At 41.2% G+C, this 22262-nt stretch overlaps 1 protein-coding gene across 1 annotated transcript in view; it reads right to left on the bottom strand.

Annotated features, from left to right (window-relative positions):
- Nucleotides 1-506: 506 nt before the first annotated feature.
- The window catches only part of gmds (GDP-mannose 4,6-dehydratase), a 141950-nt gene continuing 120194 nt past the window's right edge, over nt 507-22262 (bottom strand). The window contains exons 10-11 of the mRNA XM_026345649.1: nt 1936-2004; nt 507-1038 (exon numbers count right to left, since the gene is read on the bottom strand). Of these exons, the coding sequence (XP_026201434.1) occupies nt 976-1038; nt 1936-2004 (132 nt within the window). The 3' untranslated portion in view covers nt 507-975. The remainder of the gene's footprint in view (nt 1039-1935; nt 2005-22262) is intronic.

The raw sequence follows: 22262 nt of genomic DNA, 5'->3' as shown, positions 1-22262 counted from the left end.
TAAATTAAATACAGACAAGTCACTATTTTTAAAATCACGTCTGTAGCTATTTGATAATAAATGTGAACCAGCAGAAGAGTCAGACCGGTCAAAAAGGAGCTCGGAGCCCGGGGAAAGACGCACTTCCTGCTGAATAACAGAGCGCAGTGTGCTCGGTGAGAAAAAGAGGCTGGAGAGGACGACAGGAGGGGAGCCAGCCGACCTCTGCACAACCTGGGTAACACACACACACACACACACACACACACACACTCACACACTCACACACACACACACACACACACACACACACACACACACACACACACACACGTACTTTTATTTCATACCTGCATTTAAATCCTGCTCGCAGCTTTCATCCTCCAGATTTTCATTTGTTGACCTAAATGGAACAAACACACACACAGAGAAATAAAAAAATAATATAAACACACACACATACAGAAATATTTCTGTTATCACAGTTTGTGATCATCCAACAAACAAATAAAAAACATGAGACCAACATGGAAAAAGATCAAACTTTATTTTACCAAACGGTTCATTTATTCCAGGTCCCTATCACTTCCTATTAACAATTAAAGTTAAATTCTTTATTCTTACATTTACTTACATATTCTTCCAATTCACTCTCTAAAAGAAGAAATCACAGAATCTACATCTTCATCAGTCCACAATGAAAATGAACAAAGGCATAAATAAACCATTAAAAGGTGTCATCTACTGGAATTATGACATGATCCCTGTTAAAAATATCAAAGGCATCTTTGCTACGAAACAATAAATCACAACTAATGACGAGATACTAGAGAAAAGGTACAACACAAAGGCAATGGAAGGTTTAATCTAACGTCCTTAATAAAGAAAAGACACAATTACTTCATCTGAACGAGTCATAAAGGTAAAAAGACGACATGAACACCGGAGTGTTAAAATCCTCTGCGTCCTGGACGGACTGACTGATTTGGCCTCATCTCATGCGTTTGGGTTTTTCTTCATCAGCTCGATGTCTGCGTCCACCATCTCCTTCACCAGCTCCTGCAGAGTCACAAGTCAGGGAAACGCAGATGATACTAAAACAATATGAAACGGTGAATAATTCACAGCAGAGCGTTGTTTCATGTTCACACTGTGTCTGATGAAGATACCGACTCACTGTAATGCTGGGAGACGGATGTTTCAGCAGTGAGGGTTTCATAAAACACGGTATTAAAGCTGGACACTAAATCATTCTTATCTTTTACAGACCGTCAGTGGAAACATGTTGATTAAGACTTGATATTAAGACTCAGTGATTATTATTTTCAGTGTTTCCTACAGCAGTGTCCAGATTTAGTCTTGTTTTTTATTTAGCTAAAGTTCTTGAACAGCAGCTTTTCTTTATACAACATTTTTACTTTAATGTATAAAATGTATAGTTTAATACAAAACTATATTTCTCTATTTTCTTTACCACAGTTAATGATTATTTCACTGCAGGACTAAGTCAATAGCAGTGAATCTTAGTTAGACCCACTATACGTGGCTCTGCATGTCTTTTTCATATCTATTGAGAGAATATTATTTTCTTTGGTTGTTTTAAAGATTCAATTAGCAGCTTTCTAGTTTCAATAAAAGAACTAATATTTCTTTTATGTATAAAGTGAAGTTAGTTCATGAATATTAAAGACTTCATTTAACCTCCCTACCTGGTAAATTGAACCTAATAAACAATGAGCAAGAAAAGTAGAAAAAACACTCAGTGTAAGAAAAATCTTTACTATCCCACACACCGTCCTAAACCCAGCCAGCTTTCAAACATATTCTTCTTCTATTTGTCATTGGACTGCATTGTTTTGGTATTTTATCTTCATTCTTTCTTTAGTTCATTGGATTTAATTCCTATTATGACTGTGAAACTCAGCCCTGCCAGGTGTGTTTTAACTAATCACACACCTCGAACGTCACCTGTGGTTTCCAACCCAACTTCTGATACGCTTTGGTGCTGTCACCTTGTAGGTAGTCCTGTGAAAGACAGAGAAAGGAAAGAGAAGGAGGGAAAAAGAGGAGGGACGAGAGAGAGAGAGAGAGAGAGAGAGTGGAGAAAGGAAAACAAATCATCTGTCATGTCTGATCTAACACTGAGGAGGAGGAGAATCCTGCAGCAGCTGATGTGTCGTCTTGATATTAAGACGTAGTGAACTCAAAACCCAATGCACAAACTTGACGTCTTCGACAGGATGCAAGGGACGGGGGGGGGGGGGTAATGATCACACACACACACACACACACACACACACACACACACACACACACACACACACACACACACACACACACACACACACACACACACACACTATCTTCCCTCTCGGGGGAATAAGGGAGGTCATAGAGTCTTACTCGCCATCAATCCTCTCTCTCGGCTCCCCACCACCGATCTGTCCAGACAGCCCCCGTCGGTGCCAGAGCATGATGAATTGTGGGACTCTGGTGGTGTAACCCCCAGTCCAGGACCCCCCACCACCCCTACAACCCTCTTACTCATTATTCCCCTGTTGTGTTTTGCACTGAGTTCAAGATCCGGCGAGACCCCGTCTCAGACCACCAAGAGGCAGAAAAGGAAGAACTCCTTCCCTGCAGCCGACATCCTCGACGTTATGTGAAGCTTCCTTTGCTTCTTGCTTCGTCTCCCTCGCTGTCTTATATTCCCACCTTTATTTTGAAGCGATATTTTCATCTCTGGGGTTTCAGTCGTATATGTTTGTGTCCACAGGTGTTGCACAATCAGCCTAGAACTGAAATAACTTGCTTTGCTGCTTTAATATCTCGTTCTCTTCTGGTTTTTCAGATTTCTGGAACATTTTGGGATCTGAGAACTGGGAAATAATGATGCTGGTTGATAAAGCTTGGCTCACAGTCGGCGTTCCAGTTTATCCCAAAGGTGTTGAATGGGGCGGGGGTCGGGGTGGAAGTCGAGTTCCTCCGCACCAAACTGGGAAAACTATTCCTTCATGGAAATGAGCTTAAAGACGGGCACTGTCATGTCCAAACAGAAAAGGGTCTTCTCCAAACTGCTGTAACAACAAGGACTCTATTGTGTAAAGCGTTCCCATTAATTGGGAATAGGGCGCCTAACCCAAACTATGAAAACAGCCCAGACCTAAGTACACAAGGGGCTAAGTGTAAAGAGAGAGCAGTGTTTTTATCTGACACGGGACCTCTTGAAAATGTCTTTTCTGGGTGATCTTATTACAGCGGAACGCTCACAGGAGCACTGGCATAGTTCAGCTTTTTACAGAGCCGGGACCCACATCCCACCGAGGCTCCACAGTGCTTAATCACACTCTTCTGATTACACACAAAGGCAGAAACACTAAACACACACATATTGAACAAGTACCGACTGATTCAGTCTGTGAAGCTGTTCAGATTGATATTGTTGCACTGCAGCTGAAAACCTGGTTCAGTTCTGGGTGAGCTGCCTTTTTTTATTTTTAACTTCACATGGTTTACATACAGCCCAGCAGATGAAAGCTACAGCCCATTTTCTGCTGCGTCTGTACGAGCAGGACAAACAGCTCTTTCTCATGTGAGCAGCCCTGTACATTACTCACATCAATTTTTGGCTCTGAATCCATAATTGGAAACATTTTCAGACTAATTACCTACAGCAATGAGACATAATTCATCATGGGGCTGAATGTAATTATTATAGAGCGACTTACTCCACAATTACATTAAATAATCCACTTGCTTCATAATTATATTGATTAGAGTTTGTAATGGAGAACATTTGATAGCTGGTATAAAACAAACATCAACTAGACTCGTCACATATGCTGAAGCTGGCCCGAGCATTACAGATAATAATTTTCAGCTCAACTGAGCCTGGTTTAAATTTGTGCGATGCTGTGACATGATGTTTTATATTCCAAGCTGACTGCATTGACTTGATCGCTGAATGCCAAGAGGGTATGTTCCATCTGATACAAGCTTGTGGGAGTGAGATGACAAAAGAAAAGTGAAGGGGAACAAATGTAGGAAAGTCAGAGTGCTGCAGGGAACAGTGTAAAAATCCCCGCAGTTGCCTTTTGTTTAGCTGCTGTGTACATTCATATGTAAATTGAATTAAGTGAAATAAACTCTGAGCTGTGACCTATTGTTAATTACTGAAACCAAAGCCATGGGAGAAGAGCCCCCCCTACTGATGCTCAGCTCAGTTAAGGATCTGCCAAATGGCAACAACTTCTCTTATGATCTGCTGCAGCTCGTAATTATCTGCAGTGTTTAGGTGTGTGCTGTCTTTCATTCACTTTAACTGAAGCCAATACACCTGGTGGTTTGAAAACAAGCTTGATTCACAGATGAAAGTTCACATTAGACCAAGTTTAACCAGCAAACTTGCACAAACCAAATCAAACAGCGTTATCTTTGTCATCTCATGTCTGGAAATGGAGAAGTAATTGTTCTAGCAGTGTTCTAGCAACAAGACTACAAACTCCAGCATAGTCTATGAAGGCTGTGAATGCTGAACGAATGATGTGCTCAATATAGATTTATGACCCAGGGTGGACCAATGACACCACACACTGAGGGCCTGTTTAATATGACTGAAGCAACAGTATCTTAGAGGGGGGACACGTCCTTAACAGATGCAAATGTACCCCTAACCCTAACCCTAACCCTAACCCATCCACCTACTTGTGACTGTGTTGCTCCGTCTTACTGAGTCTTACATTTGGACAATTCATGAGCAGCCTCATGGAAAGAAGCAGATTTTATGAACCGTTATGTTTGAAGGTATAAACGGGCACATTGGCTGAAGATTTAATAATGAAAACATGAAATCATTCCAATAGAGACCAGATAAACCACTGTTGACTAATGACGCCACAAAGTTCCATTACATCAGTGAAGACGACTATGATCAACATTCACACTATGTTTTTGAGGCTCTGACACCATTATTAGTGTCTAACTTCAATTAGAAACTTATTTTGTAAAATAATGCAGTATATATCACATTACTCTACATGATGAATTTCAATACACTGACATTTTGGTATCTGTACTGGTCTCATTAGTAAGAAAAGCTGCGCCTTGTATGATCATCATCGTCATACCTGGACTCTGAAATCTTCATCCGAGTTTGGCAGCAGAACATCTGCTGAAATCAGACTCTAGACTGCTAAGTCTGCCGTCTTAGCACACAACCACAAAGTTCAGCATCCAGGAAGTTAATCCAGAGCCTGGACTTTCTCAACCAAGGATTTCTGCAGGTGAAAGACAATCTCACCCTCACAAATCCATCTGTAGATCAGTGTAGCTCAGTGGAATAAAAGCTGCTTCCATACTGCTAACAAGAGCGTTCTGCGGCCAAGTGAACTCACCCCAAACAGAGCATGTAGCGAATAATTCAACATGAACTACTAACAGATGGGGGCACAATATAATCTTCATATGGATCTGATTTGGAACCAAACCCAACATTTTGGTACATCCTGTTTAAAGCAGCATTCTCCCCGTGCCTCAAAATATGAAGCATTGATAATAACAACTGGTGGAAAAAAGCTGAAAATTAGCCGTGACAAACTGTGTCACTCATCTTGTGAACACTGGACGTAATTTACAGATTAAATGACAATATGCACATCTGAGACCAGTTTACGAGCCAGCGAGAGAGCATCAACGCCCCTGACCACAGACACGCTCTCAAGGACTTGTGTTTGACTTCTTAAGTCATTATGAACATAGACGAGGAGCTTTGACATTCCAACGAACCAGGATTTCATGCTAATCCAGAAGTTAACTTCAATTACTTAAGGACAAATAAATAGAGTCAAAGTTCTATGTTCATGCTCAGGGGCCAGTTTTAGTGGGTTAATGGTCTCAGGCTGAAGTGGCTAAAGGCAGCAGAGGTTAACACTGTCACCGTAAGTGTGAATATGAACATACACTAAATGTTTTTCCATGTTTACAGCCATGTCCTGTGATTGGTGCCTCTTGTCCCGTGTCAGCTGGGATAGAAACCTTTTTAGGAAGATTTTTTGTTTGTTCAAACGTTAGTGGAACAGAGACTAACTTGGCTCGGTATAAGACTGTAATTGCCATATGTTTGCCAATACAGTCTTGCACTTAGAGGAGAATAGTGCTAATACTCAAAGCATTTTAACTCCAGAGTCTGCTGTCCTACTTCATCGTCTATCCTCTCCCATCTTTCCCTCCTCACCTTTTCTCGACACTCTCCACTCTGATACAGACGAGAAGCCATAAAAAATAATCCCTAAAAAATGTAAAAGTGAGAGATAAATAGAGTGTGATCACGGTCCATAAAGTGCACAGGCGCACAGTTCAAGGCACTCAGAGCAGGCATTTAACGCAAAGGAATTCTGGTATCACTGTAAGGCCTTTAAATAAATCAGCAGCACACCAGGGCTGACCCGAAACACATAAGGGCACACACAACATGCAGCAGCGTGTGAACACATAAACACAAGCACCTACAATAGTTGTATGTAAGGATATGAAAAATGCTATATGTCCATAAAATACATTTATTATTCTTCCTGCTGGAAACCCACCCACTAACGGGACACAGATCAAACGTTTCCAAGAAAACATCTCTCTTCTCTTTCTCCTCTGTCTCTCTCTGTCTCTCTCTCTCTGAGGGTTGCATGCTGGGAGACTGTGATGTGGTCTGGGAAGTCCAGTAGCGTCTCTGGTATTTGTACAGTAGTGGACATGAGGCTGCGAATACAGAGACTTCAAAGAAAATCAGATAAAGCCGCCGAGAACGCTGTGAGAGTCTGGAGCCCACGGTCTCCGTGTCCCCAGCAGACCCAGATGTTCCAACCAGACCCAGATGTTCTGACCTTTGAACTTGCTGGGGTTTGGATGAAAGGACTCAACCCCGATCCTATGCTGTTTATACCCAGGATGAGTCGTTATTATGACAGTGACGAGGACATAACGGAGAGACAAACAGGGAAAAAGCAGTTCTCTCTCCGCAGCCCCGACGCCATTGTCTGTCTGCAGGAACAGAGGGAGCTGCGCTCGCCACTCAGCCAGGTGTGTGAGCTGGTGTGTGTGTGCAGATGGCGGGATACTAGCAAAAAAGATAGAGCTTCATCATTTCTGGTCGTACAGACCCACAGCCACAAATCTGTCACTGGTCAATTTCTAACACACCTCCGCCAGCATCGCCTCGACTTATCACTTCCTTTAAAAGACAAAAGGCCCTCAGTTTGAGCTGGAGGGAAGTGAGGAGGGGAGGGGTGAAATCAGACACTTACAGTATGTGGAAATGTGCCTGCCATCGAGTGTCTTTTTTATAAAAACTCTGAATTATTATACTGTAGACTTTGTACAACTTGCTTCAACAATGGTGCACAAAACTATTACAATAAAACTATTGTAACAGACCTTTTTCTGGCTGAACTGGTCACTGCTCAGACTGGCAGATCAGGCCACGTGTGTTCAAGACACATCAGACAGTTTTATGTCTATCAGGACACATTGTCAAGATATACATTCAATGACGAGCTTTAAATCAATGCTTCAAATAAATAATGCCTATTAATAAATGAGGAATTAGTATAAAAAATGTTCAATGAAGTCCAGTGGGTTTGATTTAAAGCTTGGACTCTTTAGTAATTTAATTAATCCAGCCAATAAAGCATCAGTGAGGTAAATTTAAATCCATTGTGAGCTGCTGTGTCTCTAGGAATCCAAGACAGTTATGGGCCACTCCCATCCAAGCGTCAAAGGTCAGGTCCAGTGTGTGTGTGTCTTTCTGTGTGTGTGAGAGAGAGCGAGTAAGAGAGCTGTGTGAGTTATAGCTCAGGTTTCCTGCCCCGACTCCCCATGCAGCTTGGCCTGTACACAATGTGTTAAGTGACCTCTAAAGGGTGGCCCTGTCATTCTGATGAGCACTACACACAGAAACACACAGAGAGCAACACAGACATGCATGAGTAAAATCTTAGAGGAGTAAACATTTCCATTTACAAAATGGTCCAATGCAGGACACCCCCACACACAGAAAGAAAACAACAGGAAACACTTGCAGAATCATGAAAGTGATTCTCTACTGAAAAACGTAAAAGTCCCATCACATCACATCACATCACTGCACAAAGTGTCACCTCACTTCATCTCCTTGCTTCTCTTTCCGTCTCTCTCTCCTCTCTGGGCTCTGCTGTGTTGATTGCTCTCCATCAGTGCTCATTAAAATTCCGGGGTTGGGGGGCACGTGATAAATATTTACGTGGATGAGGACACACTCCACACACACTCCACACACACTCGAGCAGCTGGATCTGACTGCCGATAGTGTTAAGTGCCCAAAGCCTCTGGCAAAGCTTTGGAGAAGTATCTGCAGCCTGCCGCGTACTTGTATACGAGAGGCGTTTAGTGTCAAGACAACAGGGGGAGGGGGCCGATTTATGGCCGTTAATCGAGGTTAAATTTGTGTTTCTGCGTGTGTGTCCACGTCCAAGGATAATCTTTTAATGTGTGAAGTTTATGGAAATGAGGAGGAAAATATCGCACATTCGCACATCTGGATATAAACGCATTTGCAGACGCACACACACAGTGTAACCACAGCGGAGCTGGACTCTTCACTACTGTTCCACAGAACTGTTGCCGAACCTCCTCCAATCCCCCCCTTCTGTATTCTATTATTCCTGTGGACGGGAAACAGATCATAATTCCTGGAGTCAGCAGAAAGCTGCAGACTGTGAGAGTGAGAGATAGAGAGAGAGAGTGAGGGAGGGAGATAGAGAGGAAAAAAGGTAAAAAAAGAGAAGGAGGGGACTCAGGTGACTGTTCACGTCCACTGAGGTCAAATGTAAATTGAGCAGTTGAGTCATTTCCAGTGAAAAGTGAAGGTGTGTTTAGTCTGTTTGTGGGTTTGTATAATAAAGTTTGGGTGAAGTAGCACTTTGTGCAGTAAAGCCTGTGTGTGTGGTGAGTGTTTAGCATTTCTATCAGCCTCTGGGTGTTTCATATTTCAGGAGACATCAAAGGAGAACATAATTTCCCTTCTTTAAACAATCTTTAAACAACATTCTTTACAATCATACTACAAAAAGAAAGAGAGAGAGAGGAAGGGAGAGAGACTGAGAAGGAGAGGAAAATGTCATCTAGTCTTATCTTAATTGTTGTGTAATCTCAGTAAAGCAAAGAGGGGCCCTGTCTGTGCTCTGACACCCAGCCTCTGTGTTTAGGTACAGATGCTGATTGTTGAGAGAGAAAAGTCTGGGATCTGAAGTTTTGCACTGCCAATATTTCTAGACTTGGACAAAGAGCAAACCTGGGATTGCAAACTGCTCATTTGGAAACATAAATGATATACAATATATTTTAGAAGCTTGTCATTGTCTTCCAAAGTCATTGACGCAAAGAAAGGAAGACATCATTTGTCAGTGCATGTGCTGCAAGAATTTGAGAAAATGCACTGAATACTTCCCAAGTCCATCTAAAACAACTGCAACAACTAGAGGGAAGTCACACTAAGATGCCACAGAAAACATTGAAAAGGTGAAAATGACTAGAGTATAGTAATTGTGAAATGACTATAAGCACATAAAAAGCAACTATATACTGTGAATGTCCTTCTCATGTTTGGCTCACAGCATTCTGGTTTGCTCTTTGGACTTTCCAGATGTGGTCTTTTAGCTGCAAAATCAGCAGTCTTATCTCCGATTGTTACATTTCAGTTGGGAACACAATGGTTTACTTGTTTTCTTGCAAAACTTCACATGAATAGGCTTAACCTGTTGAATATTTCAAAGACACACCAAATTATAAGTTTGGTCTTATTTTAGTAGGTTTGTGCAATCGTTTTGGTTGCATAAGATGGTACACACCAAAGCAATTACTGAGAACTTCAACACTGCAATAACCAACTGCTGCAGGACAAGAAATACAAGTCAAACAATCACAGATAAAAGAAATAATGACGTAAACCACTTTAATAAGATATAGAACTGAAACTGAGGGCAACCAAAATATTGGCACAATTCTCTTTTATACAGGAAAGATGCCCAAGTATGGTAAGTATGGTAAGTCACAGTTGAACCAGAATTACAGTCTGTTAGACTACTGACTTCAGTGTTTACTCTTCCTAGTACTTTGAGTTTAACCAACATGGTGACTTAAAACCTGAGTACTACCAAGAACCTTAGCGAGTAACTTTGTGAGTACAATGTTGTTACCAAGATGATTCATTATCAAAACTGTAATTATAGCAAACATATGTAAAAACTAAGCTATGTTTTAAGAGGCCACTTCCACAAAGTCCTCAGGCACATCACGTGAACAATCTACACCGAGTTATCCATTAGCTCCCATTACACACAAACACACATACCAATATATACTATACATGTTACAGACACTGCACGTTGCATACCTGCCAACATTTTAGGGACTGTTTTGGTAAAGGTGACAGATATGACAAGTACACGGACACAGTGAAGCTAATACACACAGATGATCTGATATATATGATCTAAGTGAGGCTCTGGTTGTGCTTTTAGGGTCTTCAATGTTGGGTTGGTTCCACACAAAAAACCTTCATCTCCTAACACACTATTTACTAACCTCTCACACATCGTTTCTCCCTCTCTTTCTCTGTTTTTCTCCTCAGCTGCTCTCTAAACATGCTAACGTACAATATCCTCCCGACTCGACTCCGACTCTCTCCAACCATCGCTCATTCCATGCTCTATTGTTGGATTTGCTCAGGGACGAAAAGAATGCTGGGGATTTCTGTGATGTGAATGCTCTAAAACCACACACACTTTAAATAATTTCAAGGACTGAGTGTTATCGCATGAACAATGTGACTGAAGACATTAAAACTGATTTCATCATTCCTGAGTAGGGTTGGGTGGGAACTGATCAATTCCAACCTTGGAAAAAATGAAGCACAGCTCTCAATGTCAGAATTACAAAAAATAAGTATACTGATAAGTCAAAACATTATGATCACTCCAGACTAATATGCTATTCATCCCATTTGCAGCCAAATGGTTCGGACCAACCATGAAATGGACAACAGCACCTTGACCTTTCCATTTTAGAGATGCTTTACCTCCTTCCATCCCTTTACTACTTCAGTACTTCTGCTAAACTGCTAACAACCAACACATAGTAATGTTTCAAAAGGTTATAAAGACAAAAAAGTTTGGGAGTGACTGATTTTGACAAACATGAGATAAGTAATTTATCTATGGGAACCTGAGTTTAATTTATGTAAATTAAATACTTTTAGTTTCAGTTATAAAATTCAATGTCTTTCAGATTGAAAAATGAGAAATGAGGTTTAAATCAGTTTTATAAGCAGATTTAAGAATAGTTGATTTGGAATGATAGCGCTTTTCAATAACATGCTATCAAATCTGCCATTAAGCCCAAAACTAAAACTTAGATAACAATTAAAAACAGATTTATTTATATTTATATTAAAAATATATTAAAATGAACTCATCACAGATTTAGGTTTTTGTTTAAAGAAAGAAATTAAAGACTTAAATAAAATTTTTTTTACATTGAATTGTAAATTTTGTGTCTCATTATTGAAGAGATTTAAAGTAAAAGACAGGCAGGAGAAAAAGGGAGGCTTGAATGGGCATGCCCACTGGTCCTGGGTCAACGGATTTCAATCCTCACTCCCTTCCCCTTCTTGTCTCTATCCTGCCACTACGGCGTGGAGGAAGACAGAAGACGAGGAAAAGGCCAGTGTTGGTATTGGAGGGTGTTGGATGACATATGGAGAGGACAGTCTTCTATAGGCTAAATCTCCTCCTTCAGAACGGGGCTTCCTCTCTGTGCAGCATTCCTCATCTTATCAGCCCCAGTAATCTGCCGTTCTCATCGTGCCCAAACAGGGACAGCCAGAGCTTGAGAGTCTGACTGTGTAGAAAGGAGGGAGATGGAGAGAGGAAGAGAGAGCAAAACGTGGCTCCCTCACTTGCTCTCTAGCACACTAACTCTCTCTTTCTATGTCTATCGATGGAGCGATAAGGCTGGGAGGAAAAAAGTGAACTGTCTGCCACTCAGGGGAAGTGATTGCTCCAGTCTGCAAACTGAGCATGCTCAGAATCCAAAGAGTCTGAGAGACATTGAGTTCTGGAAGGAGGGAAGGCGAGAAAAGAATTCAAGCAGCAGTTCGAAGTAACAAAAAACATTTAGTTAAAGCCGAAATTGTATTATTGGGAAATATAAAACCTTTTACGCACTACACTACATGTGACTGTTGTATTAACCTTTTGTTGTGGCTTATACCTTTTCTAGAAATTCTGTAGTATCAAGTACAAAAGTGCCTTTTTATCTAAAGTTGCAAAAGAAGAAATTCTCTCTTATTCGACCTGAACATCACAGATTAAAATGCTGCTTCTTTGTAAATATATCAGTAATAACGTCTGTATGATGGGGGACATTCTCATTAATAATAATGTTCAGCTCTGTACAGAGTTGTCCTCTGGACTCAGTGTGTGAGGTGGGTGACAGAAGGGTCCTGGCTAAGCTGACATCGATGCTGGACCATGAGTCTCACCCGCTGCAGGATACCCTGTCTTCAGTACTTCAGTGACAGACTGATCGACCTTCGCTGTGGAGAGATTCTGCAGATCTTTATTTTTATTTACTGCTCCTTGGTCAGATTGGCCTTTTTGATATTCAAAGTGAACAACTGCTATTGTAACCATACAATTTCCAGTGTGGGACTAATAAAGGTCTTCTTCATCGTCTTCTTCTAATTGGGTGTAGTATACTCCTCTTGATTGGGTATGACCAACACTTCAGGACATGTGTTCCACATGGGTTCTTATGGGTTAAAATAGTCACACAATATTTCTTGGACCACTTTCTGCTTTGCTTACAGAACACAGTCGCTGTGGCATCATATCTGATGAATTCTGGCATTATCAACTTTGAAGAAAGAATTAACTGATGTAAAAATCTTGACTATTTAATACATACAGATAGTCAGGTGACCTTGTGTTGGCAGCTGAAACATTTTAATTACTGCAGCAACTATCCAGTGCAAAGCTCTTACCTATTTGCTAAGGGACATCCAGACAATGACTTCTTTTGGCCAGGCTGTGTATGTAGTTGTAAACACACTCATGTTAGCCAAACCTCAATCACAGTTACAGACTGATTTTCCTGCTCCAGATGTACAACATTGTGGTTTCATTAGTGGTTTTATTATGGTAAAGTGATTTAGTTAATTTAGCTAACCTGCTGTCTTCTTTACAGCCTGCTTAACTACTTGTGTTTACTACCCCATTTACTTTATTTATTTCTTATATACAATATTTATTTGCTAAGTTACCACATTTAGACATTTCAGAAATAAACTTTGCAACTTTCTTTGGTGAAAACATTTTATGTACCTGCCAGAATCAATGGCCAGAGCTATAATAAAATCAAAGTTGTAATAAAGCGTAGTCTGCAGGACTTGCAGTGGGGAGCTTTCACATTTTGGCGCTTGTACTTCTATTTAAGTAGGGGATTTGAGAGTTTCTTTTTATCACTCAGGTCAAGCACAGCAGTGAGGAGAGAGGTAGAAGGGAGTAGAAAATGACAGATGAGCAAGCTCAGAAAATGATTGAGTGAGAAGGAGAAATAAATTGAGCAACACTGAGAGAGAGAGTGAGAGGGAGTGAGGGAGTAAAGAGGAGAGAGAAAGGAAAAGTAATGCACTGAAGCAGCCTTAGGGATACAGGAATGTGGGGGCTCTTGAGTTCAGGAGGGTTCGAAAGTGTGTGTGTGTGAGAAACATATGAGTGTGTAAAGACAGGGGCGACTGAAGAGAGCAGCACCAGAATTAATTGCCCTATCAAGATAACAAGCCAGGGAAAGACATTAGAGAGGTCACGCTACAATTAACCTCACACTCACACACACACACACACACACACACACACACATTCACACACACACACACACACACACACACACACACACACACACACACACACACACACACACACACACACACACACACACAGTCAGAGGTGGATGTTTGTTGCAGAAACCACTGACCAAAAGTCACAGTTGACTATCACCTTCCAAGGCCAACTTTTGCTGACTCCACATGCCAGCATGCTTTTATTTTGAAGCATTTCCTGTATTCTGTTGTTTTAGTGGATTTGGTGACTCTACCTGTCCCGTTCCAGAACCTCTGGCAGAGCCAGGTTGTTTACAGTGGGATATTGAGTGAGTCGGAGGCTCGAGTGGAGTGGAGTCGGATGTGGTTCACACATTCCACTAGAGACTCAGATTACACTGCAGGAAACACCGGCCTTGCAAGACACACACTGCCTGACTCGCTGATTTATAAACATACCAGTCTATGGGACATACACACCCTTGCACAGACACACATTAAAAATCTCAGTGACTCCCTCTGAGTCTGTGCTACACCTCCATCCCTTACTCACTTTTCTACTTTCCTTTCCTTCCTTCCTGCCTTTCCTGTCATTCTCAGAGTCTCAGCTCTCAGCTCCTGTTTTCTCCTTCTGTCCCTGCTCACAATAAAGAAAAGCAAGTTGTGACAGCATCTCAAACCAACAGATATTTTTCGTAACTATTCTCTTATTTCACATCAGCTACACTTCCATACGGACTTGCATTCACTACCAATCACCTTTTAACCTCAATCAGGATGTGGAAGTGTCCAATCTGAAATAATGATTTTGTTTGAAACACACATTTGATTCCAAGCTAAAGGTTGTGTGGTTTCCTGGAACACCACAGAAACAATAGCATTAATACAGTCAGCTGCAAGCTGAGGTGGTTTTGTGGCACAGAAATGTGACATGATGTTTGAACGCCTGTTGTCAGTTTCCATCTATTGTGCTTGGAAATATGAGGATTTACTATACACCAAAATACACTGAAATCAGACAGCTTGCAATACTGTTTGTTATAGTGAGGTTGTCGTCATAGAATATACATGCATGTTTTTGGAGGAGAATTTCCACAAAATACTATAATACATGCAGTTGAACCTTATATTCCGATATAACATTACATAATTGGTGATAAAAGACTGATGTTCTCATTATGCTCAAATTCCACCCCAATGCACAAACCAGAAAATATTTAGCTTTTCAAAAAATGTCATTCGACTAGCAGACTACTATTAGATTACTAAAGTCTGAAAATCTGCCCACATCCTACCACAGAAACGTCTTATGAGAAGTCCCGAGAAGCTTCTGTGCATCTTACGATCCGCTGCCATGTTCCCTGGAGCATCGCAGCAGAGAATTGTGGGTAACCAAGCCTAGCTGAGACTAGGGGGCAAAAAATCAAGTCAACATAACTCACCCTTCTCTCCCTCACCCTGTCAACAAGACTCTCTCCCTCTCTCCCCCTTCTCTCTCCTCCTCGTCTGGCAGGTTTCTCTCGTCAGGCCCTGTGCCGAGCAAGGCTGGCTGATAGCGCAGGAATCCTAGCCTTCAATCCTCGATGCTCCCTTGCTATCTCTGGGGCAGACCACGGTCAACAAATTACTGTAAGGTGCTAAAGATACATCTATCTATCTATCTATCTACCCACTGACATCGCAATACAAATAACGCTGCAGTATGCAAATAAGGGCAACAGAGAAACAACCAGAATCTCAGCACATTGGAGAGCTGCCTACAGCCTGAAGCAGAACTGGAGAAGCTGCCTTGGCTTGACGAGACCATGTGTTCCTGCCTTAATAACAACCTACTCCACTGTCACCGTCTTTATCAATGGTTCTTTATGTTCATACACCTTCATATCCAGTGTAACTCCACACTGCTGCCATGTCTCTCTGTTTCTCTTTGGGAGCAGTACCGGGTCAGTATGTGGGTTGGACTGCTGAGGGGCCCAGGGTGGTTCCGCTCTGACGGTAGGAGGAAACTCCTTCAGGAAATACCAAACTGCCAGACACACACACAATCCACAATCTTTCTTTCTATTTCTCCTACAAGCAGACTAAAGCGCCTGCTCGGGTTCAGAAGCCCAGCCGTCTTCTTTCATTTAGTTTCAGCTGCTAGTGACAAAGCCACCAGAAAACAGAGCTCTGTTTGGGGCACTCTTATAGTGTCACGTATGGTAGTTTGCATGATAAACCTCTGGTATTACACAACCTTAAGTTTGGCTGGCAACCAGTATTTTTATGGCATCAATTACAGCTAACTTTAACGAGTCAGCTCAATTAAACAATAAATCACTCTAGAGTCATCGTTCTACCCCTGAGAGTTCAAACTCTCTACTCAAACTTGTAAAAGTTGATTGAGTTTCCTGCCTAAAGGCATATTAGTTCATACCTAAGAAAGCCATTGGACACCAGTCTGGTTGTACTTTATGCAATATTATTTGTCTACAAAGCCTAGACATTATCTTTTTCACAAAAGAGGTTATGCAAGTAGCATGACATTCTGTATTGTAATTATATGTTTTTAAAGAAATGCATTAATGCTAAAAGCATAATCAATCAACCTTTGAGACTTTGCTTGGTTAGAAGACCATTTACAATGCATGAAAAAAAAAAACAAGTAACCCTCCCTCACCACAAGATGTTCTCATAGATACAAATGGCATTTGTGCAGTGGTAGTAAAAGATGGAAAGAGGAGAAATGTGCATCTGAAAAATTAAATCATTGCATCCTCCCATGACACTATTCAAATCCTGACAGCTTAGTCATGACGCAGCAAAACCAGACTGTTTTGCATGCTTTGTGAACATTGATGTCACTGATTCCCAGCTCTCCTTTAGAGTCAGTGTTCTGTAGATAAGCGCCCTTTAATTTTCACATTTCCTTGAAATGTTAATTCACTAAAGCAACAAAAGGTAAGTTATAAAATAAACTATGTGTAGAGAGTTACATGCAAAATGACGGCAGATTAAAGAAAAATAGTTTCCATAATGGCATTTTCCAGATTTTACATCTCTCACTGATTAAACTGCAGAACATTTAATCATACAAAGCTAAAGCTGTGAGAGAGTACAGCTCTAGCTTATGAAACTATCTCCGCACAATAGGTGTTTAGATGAAGCTCCATATGTTGCCTGGTTCATTGGCTGTATATTAGCAAATGTCACTAGACATAAACAACAGTTGGTACATGTGTAGGCTTTGTGAAGCCCATCCTTGCCTTGCATAGCACATGTTGTAATAGTCTTTGCTTTGCTTGTCTTAAAAGTGCAGCGTTTTATCTTGTTTTACACTTGTTTCAATGTCCTGCTTGTCTGAAATATGCCCTTACATTTGTGTGTTTCCAGGCTGCAGCACTGTGGCTGACCACAGGAAGTTCCAATCAGCAGTGTGGCTGCTACCTTCCCTTTCCCCCGGTGACCTCCTCCCCATGCCTCTCCCTCCACAATGGAGATGTCAGGATCACATTACCAACCTGAGGGTTAAGGGTCAATCCCATTTTTCAGTCCTCTCTGTCCCTTTTCCCCTTATGGATCCTTTCCCAGGGGTTACAGCTGCCTGTCACCTAAATTCACATCAGTTCACGCGTGGCAAGGGAGTGGTATTCGTCGGAAACCCTCCATCTACTCTCCTTCCCACCCTCCTCTGCTCCTCGCACTCATTTTAGTGTCCCCTTGACAGACTGTTCTCTGATCTCAGAAACCCGTAACACAATGAATAGGACATGGTTAAAACATGTTAAAACACTGCTGGCCTCTTTGTGCCATTGTGTTGCTGTGTCTCTGCTACACCCCAGTTAAAGGCTGTATTTTAGTGCCACAGGGGGTCAGATTACTGGGAGGTAACGCTGAGCCTGTGATGATGTCCTGCAAGGAAAACCAAGCACTTCACAATCATTCTAAGAAATACATTATTACAAGTTATTTATGGCCTCCAGGCTTCCAGAAATAAAGATCCTGTTCATACTCCACATAGACAATTAGCCCTTTGCCATGTAAGGGAATTGCCCTGTTACCTGAGCCCTATCATAATCTGAATTAATTATATCCCTGAAAGCATTTGAGATGAGGCTGTTATTTGCTTGGCTCATTTTAAATATACATTACTAGGATGACAGCGGGACTGACTCATAATGTCTACTAAAGGTGAACAAAGAATGACATAACCAGAGAAAAAGTGGCAGTAATAAGACTTTTCCTTTTGTTTTGGTTGTGGTGGTCACTAGTGTAAATGTAAAACACTAGTTTACCACGCCCAAAGAATGCAGAGCACTTCTAGGACTGACACAAACCAGCCAATGGGCCAAAATGTTCAGCAAGTCCAGAATTTCAAACTCATGAGTAGTGAAATATTGAATTATTTCACAGAGAGCTAAAAAATTAAAACTCATGGTCATAAAATAAACACACTGACAGGACTCAAGATATTACAAGAAAACTCTGAAACCAGAATTAAACAAGTGGAAAAAATACTTTTGCTAAAAGCGCTTTCTTCCACTTAACCATTTTACTCATATGTCTGTATCACATAAAACAAGTAAGAGTCAAACAAGCCACTTAGTGTGATATACAGAAGTCTGACAGCAGAGCAGCGCCTTAAATCATAGCTTCTATAGTAAAGAAAACCGCACCCGAACCTGTGGGTGAAATGTGCATGAGTATTTTCTCCCTGAACACGAATCTGCTTTTGATCACGTCTTGGTTTTTCAAGTACTTAATCCCTTTTAATTACAGTCTGACTCTCACTCAAACAGGGGAGAAAGAGCTTAATGTCACTGAAGCTGACAGGTGATCATTTTCACTCACTTTTGTGAATGTACCGTACACACCCTGCATGTTTGAAAGTTTCCTATATAGACACACTGAGCTAAATTAACAGCACGTCCCTTTTTAAGCGCAATATTACTTTGAGATATTTATTTTATGCTGTGTTCTGTGGCTACTTTTATTATATATATTTACCCTGTATATATTTTATAAACTTCGGCATCTGATAGAAATGCAATGTGAAATTACAGAGAATTAAATAAAGTTGACGTGACAGAGAGACTCCGAATCCATGAACACAAAGGAAGTTAAAGTCCTGATTGTGCATCATCAGATAAGGAAGCCTAGGAAAATGTTAGCACAGAAATGACGAATACACAGTTGATGACCTTGATGTTACCATAGTGATACATGAACCTCCACGTCATTTGTTTTCTTGTCATTATTCTGTACAGTGTGTTTGACAATTTAATGATTAAAAAGCATGTTGTGATGTAGCCCAGGCCTCCACCGGGTCAGTTAGCAGAAGTACCAGCTGGCAGACATCACTTTAAGTGTTTGAGAGCATCTCTCAATATGAAGTCGCAACAAAGCCCCACTGGAGAATTACCTGGGCGAAAGATGAATTTATCTCATTGACAAAGAGTTAGAGAGCTGTATGGGGGATGGAGAGGGAGTGAAAGGCTGAATGAATATATATGTGAGAGTTAGTTTTCCTAAGGGTGTCCCCAGCTTAGTTTCTAAGGAATATCAAGTAATATCTAGTTAGTTTCTAGTAGCATCAGTTAGAAAAGAAAGCAGTAATTACTTTTCTTAGACTTTTATTATTAAACACTGTACTGCTCCCACTGTACTTCTAATTTACACTGTTGCAGAGCATCCAGTCCAGTTAAAACCTTTCTAACACTGACTGACACCTCTCAGCATCCTGTGACAAACAACGCCAAATTCCAACTACTCCAACTAGTGAAAATGTGCGACCACTTTTGCAACCTTGTCTTTTATTGTTTTCCACCTAAAGCAGCACAGAGTCTGGCTGTCAGCAATCTTTCCAGACAGCAGCATTCCTGTGAATGGCTTTACTGTGAACCATCTTGGAAAAGGACACCCAATTCCTCCCTAATATACGGAAACCTTTTAAAATAATGCTAATATTTCATGCTCCCTTTGTGTGAAAGTACCATGGGCCTCTGCCAAACATCCAAACACAGCACCGATAGCCCGTTTCGTGTGTCAAGTGCCATAAATTCAGCCGGCGGAGCTCGACAAAGCTTGTTCAATGGATAAATCATGCTGCTCATAAAAGCCATTTGCTTCTTTATGTCTGTCTGGTGTTCAAATATTCACCTCAATCCATCAACAAGCAAACTGCTGTCAGAACACTAAGGCCTCTCCTTACCTCACATTTCCCCTTATCACTGGCTTCGACTAAGAGGAATCTGAGGAATCTTGGAGCTCAGTCTGTTCGCCAACACCCAAAATGACACAGTGAAACAGACACATACAGCTTTTAAAACACAGACCAATTCATGACACACAACTTTGACAAATTGATCACAGATGGTGGTGCTAATTACTGCCACTGAGTAACAAGTGTAGAATGGGAAAAAAACATGAATCTGAGCCGTGGGACAATGTCTGCTTGATAATAAATTCATAAACTGGCACGATTCTGAACACCACCTCTTCTTGTTTCAGACCTATAGTGCAGTAGAAGAACTCCACCCAGTGAAATGGGCTGAGTCTGCTGTCTCAGTGCTTCTCCATCCAAACGGTTGTGGTTCAGTTAGAGGTCTCGCTGCCTCGGCCCCCGAGATGAAGCACCTCGGAGAGCCAGCAGTTGTAGCCGGCCCCCTCGTTTCCACTGCCGGCCTCTGACTGACACCACTTCACTGCCAGAGACATAAAGCAGGATAATAATAGCTGCTCATTCCATCTCAATACCGACCAGACAGGGCTGCATTGTCCAAAACAATATTTAATTGAATGATAAGTGAAAGATGAAGGTGAATGTTACTACTTAGAAACAAGTGCATTGAGTAGAAAATTTTAAAAATGAGTCAAAAATGTCAAGTTTTATTCTGTTGTTTTGCAAAACTGTAAAACCTACATCGAGAGGGGCATCACCATGTTTGTTATAAGTGTGTTTATTCATTATTATATTTAATCACCAGACATAAAACTGTGTGTGCACCATTATAGCAAATAGAGAATGTCAAAGTTGAAAGCGTGATTTAGATCATCTGACCAGTTTGGATGTGTACTGTACCCGACTCTCTGAGAGCAGCAGTGTGAGCAGAAACCAAGTTGAACGAAGGAGAACAGAGTATAAAGCATCTTCACTCTCCTTTCTACAGATTTTCCATCGCTCTTGGACAGGTATGTAACATCGAGACAAGATCTTTAAAAGTTTATCGTCTGTGTTTTGCAGGCAAATGGTGTCTAGACCGACAGGACTGGATTCAAATCAGTCTAGTGGTTGTATTCACGTGAAGCCTCACTGTAGAGTGTTATGTTATGTCTCTAATAATAACTGAAAGGAATAGAGGTCATTTTGCTTTAAGTAACTGCACATAAAACAGCGGAGAAGCATGCAGCAGCAAGTACTAAAGAGAATTACAGCCTTATACTGGAATACTCACAAATACCCACCATATTTCAGAGCTCATTAAGTAGCCAGTACTATACAACAAAAAGGTCAACTGTTGAAATCTTCTCTGGGGGACAGGGACAGAAGTGTATGAGTTAGCTCCTGCCAGGAGCCATTATGTCAGCAGCACACACAAATGTGGGGCCATACCTGTTTTTCTCATTGTTAGAATGAATAATTTGCTCCATAGCTGGGTCTGACACTGTGGTTTCTGCAATCTTACTGCCTCTCGCTGTATCTGTGCACGAGTTGTCCATCACTAGTGTTACTGTGCACTGGAAAGTTCAGAACGTTAAAGCTGTGATTAGTGTAGAGGAAAGTTGGGGTCAAAAGACAGGTTATACAATAAAAGTGCTGAAAAACTAAGACACTTGACAGAAATTTTAACAGAGCTTGACTCGTCCTCTTCAATCAGAGGCACTGCAATACTCATTGTGTGTGTGGAAACAGTCCTACAAGCAAGTGGATTTATAAGGTCTGGACCGCCTGCATGGAGTAAAATGAAATCCAACCCTAGCTGTGCTTCTTCAAGAAGTCCACAGAAGTACATTGAGTCTACAACCACAAAAGAGACACAGTGACTCTAAATGTGTCAAGAGGCTTCATGCAACATCCAGAGTGCTTGGTCCAAAAGCATGTGCAACTCCCTCTCACAAGAACATAAAGGTCTGTCTAAAATGTCCATTTCACAGCTAAATAGGAATTCAGGGGTTTAAATAATGCTACATTATGAATACTTTTGAGTAAAATGATCCAAAAATGTGCTCTGTGCATGATACCTGAGGCTGGGGTGACAGGTAATCTCTAATTTCAGGCTATGATCCAGAGCACACAGCCAAGACACTGCATAAATAGCTTCAGTTAAAGTCTCTGTCCTTGAGTAACACAGTCAAAGTCCAGACCTAAAACTCATAGAACAGAGAGAGACCTGAAGAT

Source organism: Anabas testudineus, chromosome 4 (genome assembly GCF_900324465.2).
Source record: "Anabas testudineus chromosome 4, fAnaTes1.2, whole genome shotgun sequence".
In the NCBI taxonomy this organism is placed as follows: Eukaryota; Metazoa; Chordata; class Actinopteri; order Anabantiformes; family Anabantidae; genus Anabas; species Anabas testudineus.
The sequence above is the reverse complement of the archived record's forward strand: the minus strand, read 5'-3'. Positions and strand labels throughout refer to the sequence as shown.